Source organism: Triplophysa dalaica, chromosome 1 (assembly GCF_015846415.1).
Source record: "Triplophysa dalaica isolate WHDGS20190420 chromosome 1, ASM1584641v1, whole genome shotgun sequence".
Taxonomy (NCBI): Eukaryota; Metazoa; Chordata; class Actinopteri; order Cypriniformes; family Nemacheilidae; genus Triplophysa; species Triplophysa dalaica.
Genome location: NC_079542.1, coordinates 15,660,096 through 15,673,645, shown reverse-complemented (window position 1 = coordinate 15,673,645; position 13,550 = coordinate 15,660,096). Strand labels below are relative to the sequence as shown.

The following is a 13,550-nucleotide window of genomic DNA, read 5'->3' as shown; positions in this document are numbered from 1 at the left end:
CCCAAGATCAGCATATAATAACTAAAACACGCATAATAAATGTTTATATTTTAAATCGATAGACCAAAATGTGTCTCCGTGTCTATAGCTCTTGATTAATACAGGTGCATTCCAGGGACCCCAAAATTGTCTTGAAGGAAACCAAACTTTAGTTTAAAGCATTAGCATAAACAGTAACAAACCAATCAATCAATTTTCTAGAGAGGAATAGAATAATGTCGTTCTGAAACCTTTTATCTCTATATTTCATGATTTTTTTTTTGGCCATAAATCACTGATATTATTTACCCTTTATGTTTTTCACTGGAAAAAGCACATAGGCTACTTCATAAAAAGTATTAGAAAGTGCTTGCGAACTTTAACAGCACAGTATATCAAAATTTAACTATACTGGGTTTTTCAATTCCATGAAAAACAGCAAATTTGGAAATCCAAGGTTTCAGAAAGACTTAGATATATAAATTTTATTCAAGAGCAAATTCATGCATAGATGAATGATGTGTTTTACTAGCTACCCCCTCACAAAAGGTAGAAGAGCTACAGTGGTGTGAAAAAGTGTTGGTCCCCTTCCTGATTTCGTTTTTTTTTGCATGTTTGTCACACTTTAATGTTTCAGATCAAACAAATGAGTAAAAGATAACACTAGTAAACAACATGCTGTTTTTAAATGAAGGTTTTTATTGTTAAGGGAAAACTAAATCCAAAACTACATTGACCTGTGTGAAAAAAAATTGCCCCCTAAACCTAATAACTGGTTGGGCCACACTTCGCAGAAACAACTCCAATCAAGCGTTTGCGATAACTTGCAATGAGTCTGTTACATCAATGTGGAGGAATTTTGGTCCACTCATCCTGGCACATTTGTTGTAATTCGGCCACATTGGAGGGTTTTCACGCATGAACCGGCATTTTAAGGGCATGACAGCATCTCAATTGGATTCAGTTCAGGACTTTGGCTAGGCCACTACAAAGTCTTAATTTTGTTTTTCTTCAGCCATTCAGAGGTGGACTTGCTGGTGTGTTTTGGATCATTTTCCTGCTGCAGAAACCAAGTTCGCTTCAGCTCGAGGTCACACACAGATGGCTGGACATTCTCCTTCAGGATTTTTTTGTAGACAGCAGCAAAACAGCCCCAGACCATCACACTATCACCACCATATTTTGGGACCCACACCTTCCAAAAAGGTCAACTTTTGTCTCGTCAGTCCACACAGTATTTTCCCAAAAGTATTGGGATCATATAGATGTTTTCTGACAAAACTGAGACAAGCCATTATGTTCTTGTGATGGGCAGCATTTTTGTCTTGGAACTCCATTTTTGCCCAGTCTCTTTCTTATGGTGGAGTCATGAACACTGACCTTAACTGAGGCAAGTGAGGCCTGCAGTTCTTTGGATGTTGTTGTGGTGTCTTTTGTGACCTCTTGGATGAGATATTGAACTCAGTTGTGATAAACCACAGCTAAGTTATGTTTTAACAGGGGGGAAAACACTTTTTCACACAGGTCCATGTAGTTTTGGATTTTGTTTCCCCTTAATAATAAAAACCTTTAATTAAAAACTGCATGTTGTGTTTACTTGTTATCTTTGACAAATATTGAAATTAGTTTGATGATCTGAAACATTAAAGTGTGACAAACATGCAAAAAAATACAAAATCAGGAAGGGGGCCAACACTTTTTCACACCAGCTATTTCCCATCAGGTGCAGCAGTACCTGATTGACTTCCTCACTGGATGGATACTAAACATGAATTAATGGAATCCCTGCCTCAGTTACTCGTTCTGCTTTTTGTGAGATGTGTTTTAAAAATATCATATCATAGCAAGTATACATTTCAACCATTAGCATTTTTATTATGCTCAAAGATATAGAAATAACGGCCTCTGCCAGTACAGGAGGTGCAGCAGATATACCAGCCTCTGCCAATTTAAATTAAATACACTGGGGACTTTTAAAACATGTATTTGTACAAGCAGTATTTATTCTATATTCTTTGGGGTTTTTATAGCTTTTAAACTGAGGTTTTTATAACAAATCAAGTAGATATCACTAAAAAGATCACCAATGACTCATCTGTGTTTGATACCTTGTTTTCTGTATTTATTTTTATGAAGTTACTTGACATTTTTCGGAAGGTGTTTGAGACTGCTGACCTGCCATTATGGGCTGTCAGGTATGTCCCTGCAGGTGGATGTGTCTTCAGATCTGAATGTGTCAAGATGCTGCCTGTCAATCATTTTGGATGTTCCCAAGGCAACCCATATATGGGAAACAAAAAGCAGTGAGATTAGTTAGTCAGTTGTTAGTTTACCTTGACAGAGTTGTATATTGCTAATGTTGCTTTTCTGGTGAGTGATGTCACAGTAACCTCAGCTTAATGTAAATTAATGTAAAGCTGAGTTTGTGGTGTGCTATTTATTTTACTATTATGCATTTTTCTTTGTGGCAAGCCATCTTGTTCATCTACTGTTTTAAGTCTACATGTTTGTTTGAGCGTGTCCATGTTATAGAATAGTGGTTTTAATTGTTTATGATGTAAGGCCCCCTCTTTTGGCAGCGTGCATCAATCTGTGGCACCAAAAATAACGACCTAATTGCAAACTTAGTATTTTAATTTAACCAAAAACATTTCAATTATATAATGCTGAAACATTGATTAATTTGGTTGGTGACCTTATTTTTCTGTTGCTTGATTGCAAAACATTTATAATAAATTAATCAATTATTTTATAAAATGCCACAAAGACTATGTTCCCCCTGGATCCATCGTGACCTGAGTGATAGAAGGTTAATTTACAGTATACATCAATTACAACAGCTCTAAATTGTGGATTGATCTCAAATGTAGTCTTCACCTGATTGAGAAGCTGTTATTATAGTTTCTTTGGGATTGAATTTGAATAAACATACACCGTTGATTTTATATGATGTTTAAATATGTATGTATAAGTATCCAAATCCTGTTGTTGATGCTGTTTATTTTTTATGTGGAACACAAAGAGAGATTTTGAGGACTGAGCTCTTTATACAACAGACAAAGGACACTAGTTCTATAATTTAAGGTCACTATGTATAATTGATGAATAGTTGTATTATTATTATTATTATTTAGAAACATTTGCCATTGGTCTCCTGTTATGAAGAGGAAGACTACAAACAAACTAGTTTTAATTCATAACAAGTGTCACTAGGTGGCAGGCGAATACGAGTGATCGCCACCTCTTTCTCTGTCTATTATACACAGCACATGAGCGCTGTTTCTCGCTCCTGTTCCCCACCCTCTCCACCTCTCTCTCTCTCTCTCTCTCTCTCTCTCTCTCTCTCTCTCTCTCTCACTCACTCACTCTCTCTCTCTCTGGTCTCTGTCCCTCTCTCTCTTACATTAGAGTATTCCATCTTTCGCTCGCATCGCACTCGCATTGACAGTGTTAAATGAAGGCGCTCATCATGGCGCACGTCGTGGCAGTTTTTGCGCACCTGTACCCAGCTGTGTTTATCGCTTTCGCGTGGATGTCACTGAGCGGACCGATTTCATGTCACAGCGGCGTTATAAACCGGAGAACCGTACGGGACCTAGAGCTTGACAGCCACGGTGGGCATGTCATCGGCAGAGATGAACCGCTTATCTCAGCGCCCAGCCGCGGAGATTACAGCGGGGACCCGGGCGGAGTTCCCCGAGTCCGGAGGGCATCGACTCCGGAGAAAGTCTCTCTACTCAGCAGCTCTTTCGTCCTTAAAGGGGATGCCACCCACAACCAGGCGATGGTTCACTGGACGGGTGAAAATAGCAGTGTAAGTGCTCCCTTTTGTTGTAATTGCTCTCCTGCCCCGAAAACTGTTACGACGGAGAGTTGTTGTTTAGTTGGTGATCCTGTCGAATGCTTCGCGCAAACATACACGAATCTATTTAGGACTAAAGCATAAGCACAACAGTAGGTTGGTAGGAAGCAGGTGTTTAGACCGCAGGTAAATGCATAACGCACTCATACTCAGCTGTCATTATCCCAGGAAAAAAAAACTGAGTATCGAATGGTTTCCTTCTTTTGTTAAGCAAGCCATCCTGTAACGTGAGCCAGAATGACAGCTGATCCGGCGCGTATCTGTCCATCTTCACGCACCTGCCTGACAAAAGTTCACTGAAGCAGGGACGTTTTTGCCAACTACAAGCCATTGTCTGGATCACACGAATTTAGAAGCTTTGCCATTCTTGTTTTAAAAGCATTGTCACCAAATGTACTGTCATAGTCTAGTTATTTAATATCACATTTTGAGAGTTAACCGAGAATGCCCCTTTGAGGGAGAGCAACGCGCACCGAACAAACCCACACTTGTCTTTGTGATAGTTTGATGAATTGTATCTAGAGGAGACATCGCGCGTTAGCAAGCCTTCGAAAACAACTCATGGTCAAATGTAAAATAAAAATCTTTAATACATGTTTTAAACTCTCTGCTTCCGTTTTTATTGCTTTCAGTTTAATTAGCTTTAAACACGTTTATCCTTGCTTCTACATAAAGGCGTTTTGCAAGACTTTTATCTTTCTCATGCGGTTTAATAATTTTAAAACTAATATTTATTTTTTGCCATTCAACACAACCATATCGTGATGACTTAAGTTGTGATTTCTATTTTGTAATCACAAAGCAATATTTGTGAGTTAGAATTTGAAGATGTAAGAGTCTGTGCACTGTGGTCCCATTGCAGCTTTTAATTACTTAAAGACCTCAGAAGGCTGCATCTCTTTGGCAATGAGGCAGGAACTGTGAATTATGCAAGTGCTGGCTTTTATGTCAGATGTCCTAAGGCTTGGAGAGCTGTAACCTCAATTACGCTAAGCAACCAATAGACTCCCATTGGATAGAATTGTGCCCCTTTTTGGACTTTATTTCATGTTTGGTACAGATATCCATTCACAACATGCTAAAGTCACTATAGAAAATGGAATTAGACCTTCAAAATAGATTGGCTGCAGTGCGATGTGAACAATATGCCACAAGAAAAAAGGACAGCATTTTGTAAGCTTGCGAATGTGGTTATGTGCCACGATATTTTGGGATGTCTTCTGAAATTCATCTTTGCTAAAATCATGACGTATACTATAATTATTGAGGTCAGTCATGTTTTCCCTCAACAAATTCACTCCACTGACCTACATGGAACTATTACACATTCATACACACCTGCTGTAATTGAAGAAAAACAATATGCCCCGGTTTCACAGACACATTTTATCTTAAGCCAGGACTATGCCTTAGTTGAATTAAGATTTTTATGTATTAATTAAGATATTAAAGGCCTTAGAAGAAAACATTACAGATGTGCATCTCGAGACAAAACAATGGCACTGATATATTTTAAGATATTTCTAGGCAAGTCATATTCAGTGAAGACAGGTCACACATTTATTTTATTCTAGCCTTAAGTCTTGAATTTGAAACCGGGCCTAGTGTTTACTGTAGCTTCATGCCTTTGTAGTTTTATAAGGAAGTTTTTGCATACATCTGTCCTGTTACGATTCAAGTTTTAATAGAAAAAGAATCGCGAAAGTCACAGAAAGAGAGTTTCGAACATTAAATTTGCTGCATTTGTTGTTTGAAATGAGAAGGAATCCTTGATTAGTTCTAGTCCCAACTTCCGTCAATTCCTAAAGGCTCTGCTACTAGAGACTGGACTCCAAACATAATTTCAACATCATAGCTCTTTCTTCTCCTTGACTTTCTCTGGGGAGCAAGATAATTTAGTTTTATTTGAACCTCTGGCACTTTTGATGACAAGTATCTACTATCAGGCTTTTCTCTCTCTCTATATACTGTTGTATATATAGAGAGAGAGAGACAGAAAAATAAACTATATAAGATTATGAGAGAGAGGGATTGTGAGTAGTAGAAAACGCGTAAAATCTCTAGTTTAGCTTTGCGAGTTGTTCTCTTGCACTCGTGCCTATAGCAAATCTGATAAATGATGTGTCTAGAGACACCGGTACCACGTCCTGTAGTCTACACTCTTTTTCTTGAGTCATCATTTTCTAGTCATCATATTTTCCAGTCAGTACGTTTTTTTATTCTATTTAGTCAGTAAATTGTCATAGATACTTTTTAATATGCTGTTTTTAGAATCATATTAGGGTTTCGAGAACAAAGCTGTTGCATTATGAGATTAAAGTTAAAGCATTACCAGATTAAAGTGTAATCATACAAGAATAATAACGTAAAATTAGGAGATCAAATGGATAAAGGCGATTAAAGGAGTAATTGTGGGAATAAAGTCGAAACATTTTGATGGAGGAATCACGTAACGAGAAAAGGCATGACAATAATATGTTCCCAGTGTATCAGCTTTGATGTGGAAAATCAGGACTATTAACTTGAGTCATATTTTAAAATAAGACTTAACAAAAATAAATTCTTGATCTTTTTGCATCAGCACTGAATTATAAGCATCTGGACACTGTAGCAGTTATGCCCTGACTTTTGACATTTAGCCATTTACATTTATGCATTTGCTAAATGCTTTATCCAAAGTGACTTATTCAAGTTATAAAATGTGCTACAGGAACACGAGTCAATCAAGTTGTCCTAAATTTTTGTCTCTGAAGTGCTTTCATTAAGCTACTAGCCTCTTTCAAGACTTGCAGGATTCAGGTTATGTTGTGTTCAGTTAAAGCCAGAGAGATCAGCTATTGTAAAGGGCAGGCATTTCAGAAGCTTAGTTTCTACTGAATGGCTCTCTACACTCATTTACATACACACTGAATCTACTCATCATCTACTTAACCTTCTCCTCACTCAGTGCAGAGCTCTTACACATCAGATTCTATACAAACTTTGGCCTTTTATGCCATATAACAAAACTTTTTATGCAAGCTCTCCAAAGTGATCTGTCTTTCTGTTCTATAAATATTGTGGTTTTGTAAAGCATTTGTGGACTGTTTGTCAGATGGCAGATTAGTTTTTTTGTCATCAGCTAGGTAACTACTCTATTGTTTTAGTATGTTAATACACCACATACAAGAAGTTGAATGCATAGACAAACATAATCAAGACCCTAGTCGTGTCCAAGCAAAAACATGGATTTTAACATGTAATTCTTTGGATGTAAATTGAGAATTTGAGGAGACATGGAGGTTGTTAATACACATATGCCCGTTTTTTTAAGACTCAAAACTAGTCCCAGACTAAAATGAATGTTTGATGGTTCTTAACTGAAAATAACTTGTCCTAACATATCTTAAAATATGTCAGTGCCATTGTCTTTTCTCAAAATGCAAACCCGTATTTTTTTTCCCTAAGGCATATTGTCAAAGTGCCTTACATATTCTAATTTCACTAAGATCTAGTCCTTAAGATAAGCCTTGTCTGTGAAACCAGGCCATATAATGTCTGTCTGTATTCGTTTTTCTCATTGTCAAGTCCCCTGAAAGGTTTATTTCATAAAAGAGGCATTTGTTGTTCATATTCTTAACAGACCATTATTTTGGACCCTCCTATTACATGGGCAAATTGTTTGCACATGTTAAGTGAGCCCTTGAGATGATTTGTCTTGTCTGTCTAAATTCATCTTCCCTTAGTTGTTTCTAAAGAGCTGTCTCGCAATGAACCAGATTTGCCTAGCCAACATGTGGTGCAGTGGGAAAAAAGTGTTTTCCATCCACTTTTTATCTCCAAAAATCATTTTTCCAATTCTCGTCTTTTTTGACTGCTAATTACTGGCATGCCTTATGTGGTTAAGCTATTTTCAAAACCAAGACTTGAGTTTTCTCTGTGTTTTTCCCTTCTATTAGCCCAATTTATTAGAAACTTATTTGTGGTCTTGATCCCTTCCGTTCCCAATGAGGATTTCTTACTTTTTTTCCTGGGAGACCTCGCCAGAATCTGGAGAGCCAAACCAGGCTGGGAATTCATGTGTAGCATGCAGAGTGTATTTCATGATTTGGTTTAAGATCTGCAGCTTATGTTATTTTCATCAGTAGCACTATTAAAAGAGCAATGTGGAGATTTTCGTGGAATCTAGTGGTGAGGTTGCGAATTGCAACCAACGACTCACTCCAGCACTATGGAGGCTGAGAGAAGATTAAAATGTCATCTAGTATTCGCTTCGTTCCCCGAATGAGATAACCTATTTACGAAATGCGCGCTGTAGAGCATTTTGTCCTTTTAGGGCTACTGTAGAAACAACGTGGTCAATTCCATTCAATTGGATCCGCTGTGTATGTAGATAGAAATAATTCATTTTTATTTAATAAAAACATAACGCTTTATTCTGTAAGGTCATTATACACCTCTGAAACATATTATTAAATTGCATTTCTGTCAATAGATCCTCCAAAAATCCAAACAATGGAGTTTCTTTAAATCGTAAGTTCAGTTAAAGTAGATTTGTTGTTTCATTGTTATCATTGTCTTTTAAAATTAAGATCATATGTTTGATGCCATTGATAGTGTTTTATGAGATGTGATGTGAAATGAGGTTTTGTTTATCCATGTATTGGGTCAAACTAGCCTGCAGGAGTGTAGGTTTAAAGGCAGATTTGATAATTTTATCCACAAATGTACTGTGTATACACTATACAGGGTGTCATTGTGGCATCTTTTAACACCTTTTTATGATGCCACAGGTCAGGTTGTTGAACTTTGGTTTCAAAGGAATGAATCTTGTCCTTGATGGTTAATGAAATAAAACATAATAGGACTCGCTCAATGGTCAATAAAACCCACAAAGATTCACTGTATCATAGACATAGCCCCTGACCTTGATGTTTGAAATAAACACAGAGAGTTGTTCTGATAGGTCTGGATAGGACATTGTGACTTGAATGAGGTTTGATGTATGAAAACAGGCAAAAGTTCGGAGTAGCTGATTTGTGCTCGCTTGATTCATAAACATTTGATTTCCCTTGTTCTGTTTCTCATGCCACACACACCTACTCGCCTCCTGATCATTTTGGCCACACGCTGCATGTTAACCTGAAACATCCTTCTAGCTCACAGTTTCACAAACAATTAAGTTGGGAATGTGGTTAAAGGGCAGTGAATTAGTACTTGAAAAGGCTTTGGCAAAAGGGTTTCCTTGCATTCTGTTAAATATAAATTCAATGATGCTGAATAAATTAATACAGATAAGAAATGGCCTACAGCAAATAAATGCCAAGGATATTTTCTTTTCTGTGTCTGCTGACAAACATGAACCATTTTCTTGTTTTCTCTCTGTAAATGATTTGTGAAACCATACAATTTAAAAGTTGTGTGTTTGTTTGCTCTGAATGCTAGTTTATAGAGCTCAGGAAAGCTTCAAGGAGTATTTCAATTCAAAATGTGGCCCCATTGACTTTCCATAGTAGGAATAAAAACAACTATGGAAAGTCAATAGGGGACAATTTTGAAGTGAACTACCCCTTTCAGTTTCAGCAGCACAGTTTTAACTGCCGACTAGAATCAATGCTAATGTAATCCTTATTGGTCCCTTATTGCATTTAAACCCTAAATTCTAATTTGTAATTGAAAGTAAAATGATTTGTCATATACAATATGTTGACGTGCTTATGTTACTCTCTCTCTCTCTCTCTCTCTCTCTCTCTCTCTCTCTCTCTCTCTCTCTCTCGCATATTTCCTCTTAATGGGTGTGACCATGCTTTAATGAAGTCTATTCGTATCGCATAATGACTTTCTAACCTTCAGCTCACACACACACAAATTTAAGAGATTTTTCATGTGTAATTTTCAGCAGGACTGACAGATACTATGATGAAGACTCTACGATCTCTATCAGTTTAATTACTGAGGCACTGAGATTATTGGGACCGTTCTGGTCTGTCAGGACGGCCTTATAAATGCACCAATTACAAAGTCATCATGAAATGCCTCATAGTAAAAAAACATAGCATTTTTTTATTACTAAGGACATCTTCATGCTTGAGTTATAAACCTGGATTTATGCATAGTGACTAAATATTTTAAACTTGAATTAAGCAGATTTATATCAAAACTGTTACGTTCCATTGTGACCAAAGACTGTCATTATTTATTGACACTAATGTACAGACATCAGACACTCCGAAAATGTGTGTTACTCATTGTCAGTATATTGCAGTAGTTCCTCATGGCAGAACGCAAAATCCAGGGGGCAAGTATGGCTCCAGATCCAGTCTCCTCCAATTGCATTTTGATTGGTCGACACTGGGTCCAGTCTCCTCCCACTGCGTCTTGATTGATTGAATGGTGGACACGTCATTCTCTTGTTGTTGCTCTGCCATTTCCACATTCAGTCGAAACTAAAGTTATTAATTTGACAGAAAAACGAACTTGCTGAAAACTAATTTTATTTACTTATGTGTATTTTACAACATATTTTATTAGGTTTATGGTAAGGGTTTGGGTACTTTTAAAAATGTATTTTATTACATTTAGGGTGGGGTTTCGGGTTAACATATTTAACTGTGATCATTATTTACAAGCGTCACTACATTATTTTTACATTGAGCAAGAGCAAACGTTGGTGACCACGGTATATAAAGTATATAAAGTGGGAGGAGTCGATCTGGTTCCAACCACGCACCCTGGGTGTAGTGTTCTGCAGTGAAGACCGGCTCCCATGATGCATTCCTTCCTTTGACCTTTCAACTCACCTTTTCAGTGAAAGTGCACATTCTGACGTCTTGGCCTTTCTTTTTGTTACAGTCATTTTCACTCTCTCTCTGTCTCCCCTCTTTTGATAAACAAACAGGATGTCTGTACTCCAACCCAGGACTTGAATAAATAATAAGTAAAAAGTTAAACTCTGATTAAACTCAATTAACAGTTATTGTCTGCCTATCGGGAACAAATACATAATTACAGCTGATTATAGTCATCATATCTTCTTGTTATCCGACTGGTGGATAGCTTGAACTGCTTTCGGAAATGTTCTGCCATTCCTCTTTGTAGATGGCTGAAACATGATCCACATTATCAGTTCATCATAAGAACCCACTCACAATGCTTTGTTTATCTGTACACGGTAGATCTAGTAGACATATAGGCATCATTTACTTAAACAATTCTTTGTTGATGTCTAATTTATTTAATTTATTTTGTGTCTAATTTATTTTGAATAAATTATTATTTGATCTGCATTTAAACAAGGTTTTGAATATGTTGATCTCAAACAAGACTTATATAATGATTTGAAGCTTCTAATCTGGAAAATGCTGGAAAATCCAGTGATTGGTATTTCCTAACAAACCTTTTATTAAAGCTCTTTTTAATGTCTTGTAAATAATAGTTTAAAGCTTGGGAATATATTTAGTCAAAAAATGTAATTCGTCATGTTCTAACCTTAAATTCACCGTTCTGTGTGTGTGTCCATGGGGATCGAGTGCGTACTGTATGACTGTATAAATACACAATGATGTAAATATTTTCCACATTCAAAAAAAAGATCTGCTGTTTCGCCTAGAATTTTGTGTGCAGCTCAGGTTCCCATAACGCTTATTTGGTGGATCACCAGTGCGTCATTTCCAAGATTTTATAAATATTACAAAATTTTTGTAAAATAATTGTGTAGATCTCATTTATTCTCATGAAATTGTGTATATTTCTGCATTATATCAGCCATCTATCACCCTCATCTCTAGATATTGATATCAGCATTGGTCATTAAAAACCACATATCAGTGCTCCATTTCAGTCCTGGTTTTCTTTCATCATTCCTTTAGGTTCCGCCACTTCACCAAAATCAATTATCCAATGTTTTATCTGTCAGCACATTGTGTTAAAGATTTATTCACCCACGTATACGCGCCCACATTTTAATTTAAGATCCAGTCTATTGGACTCATGCAGACTCATGTATGGGGGCAGTGGATTATAGAGCAGCGAAAAGGAAATTGAATTTCCTTATGAAATGATTGACTTGATTTTGGTTTAGTTTATGTGACCGTGGTTGCGTATTAATCATAGAGGGAGGGTTACACATGGAACAAGATGATGGCAAAAATACCAGTGACCAGCTGCCTGCACTGAGAGGTCAGAACACTGAAACGCGGACACGCATGCCTGTATGCCATACCATTATGAACCATAATAGCACAGCCATATGGCTAATGTACTCAAGGCTTAGTTTCAACATATTGAAATGTGCCATTGTATGCATGCGTTTCAATAAATGCGGCGGTCTTAGTTTTATGGTAAAACAGTATAAATGTGACACCTGCAGATCTTTTGTGTGTGTGTGTGTTTGTGTGTATGTGAATCTAATGGACTTTATGAGTCACACTCTTATCTCTGTCTGTCTGTCATTTAAATCCAACAGACCTGCCCCCTAACAGCCACCCAGCACGGTGACTTTACTCCATCCTCCATTTGCTATTTTTGTCCTCAGTTCATCTTTAATGACGTATATAATTCACTAATTTTACATTTTATGTGTTTAGATTTCTTGCTTTTGCAGCCAATTTATATAAATGTTTTTATTAATATTATGTGTGTGTTTATACAAATATATTTTTAGCTTACGTGGGTGTGTGTGAAGTCTGTTTTTGGAATATGCACTGCTTGTGTGCTGCTCTCTCTCTTTCTCCTCTGTCAGCCTCAGCTTTTCTTAGCTTTGAATTCGACGCTCACTTCCACAAAGGATTTGTAAAACTCAGCTCAGATTGAGGATGACTGAAGAGGGAGGCTTTGGGTTTGCTTGTATAATCTCTTGTCTTGATCAGCTGTTGGGTTGTGGTAAAAGAGAGCTGCTGGTCACGGATCCACTGCCTCTTTCCTCTCTCTGAAGCGGACCCATTTATATTTAGCTACAATGCACAGAGCTGACAGAGAATAGCACTGAGTAATTCAATCAAGAGAAAAGAAGGACAAGATTCTAACTGGCTGACTTGCTCTCCTCCGACCCCTGAGGGGTTTTCCTGTTACTGCCGTGCTTGGTTTCTTACTGAACATTTTGCAATCTCTTTTCTTTTCAGCGTTGCTTTACCCTGAGAGAGTCAAATCTATAAACGGACTGTAACAATTTAGTGCATTTTGAGGTCATATAGTACCATCTTTGTCTGGCAGGGCTGTCGAATCGTAGCCTCTTGATGGCCTTAATTCTCCAAAGCTGCTGTTGTCACAGTTACAAATAGTTTGAGTTATTAATACATATGTGTAGGACTCATGCCATGTGGTTGACTTTGCTATTAAAGCAGTCACTCATTTGTACATCGGCTACTCTTATGCTGCCAAACACAGCATGAGCAAAATTAAAGTCCCCCTGACAGCTTTATAGCCTTTCTCTCATCGTGTACGAAAAGAAGATGCACTTTTAAAAGATTTATCTGTGTGTGACAGACACTGCTGAAAGAAAAACTGATGAATGTCCATCCATTTATACATTTCGTTTGACAGTAAATTGTCAGATATGTCAGAGATGCATTGTTTTGACGGGTAAATGCAGTAAAGAAATAGTTCATTGAAAAATAATAAGTATTTTATTAAATTCTTTATTTTATTTTTATATTTAAAAATAATTTTGTTCATGTGCCCTCATGTTGTTCAAAAACCTTCCAAAACCTTCTGTAAAAAAAGCCGTCACAAT

The 13,550-nt window shown here is 37.1% G+C and overlaps 1 protein-coding gene across 8 annotated transcripts in view; it reads left to right on the top strand.

Moving 5' to 3' along the window:
- The first annotated feature begins 3,367 nt into the window (after window positions 1–3,367).
- sorcs2 (sortilin-related VPS10 domain containing receptor 2) overlaps window positions 3,368–13,550 on the top strand; it is a 150,483-nt gene continuing 140,300 nt past the window's right edge. For all 8 annotated transcript variants that reach the window (XR_008907140.1, XR_008907141.1, XM_056752574.1 and 5 more), the window contains exon 1: window positions 3,368–3,793. Coding sequence is in view for 6 of the 8 variants with exons in the window: in XM_056752574.1 (XP_056608552.1) it covers window positions 3,434–3,793 (360 nt within the window). In the remaining 2 variants the exon portion in view is untranslated. The remainder of the gene's footprint in view (window positions 3,794–13,550) is intronic.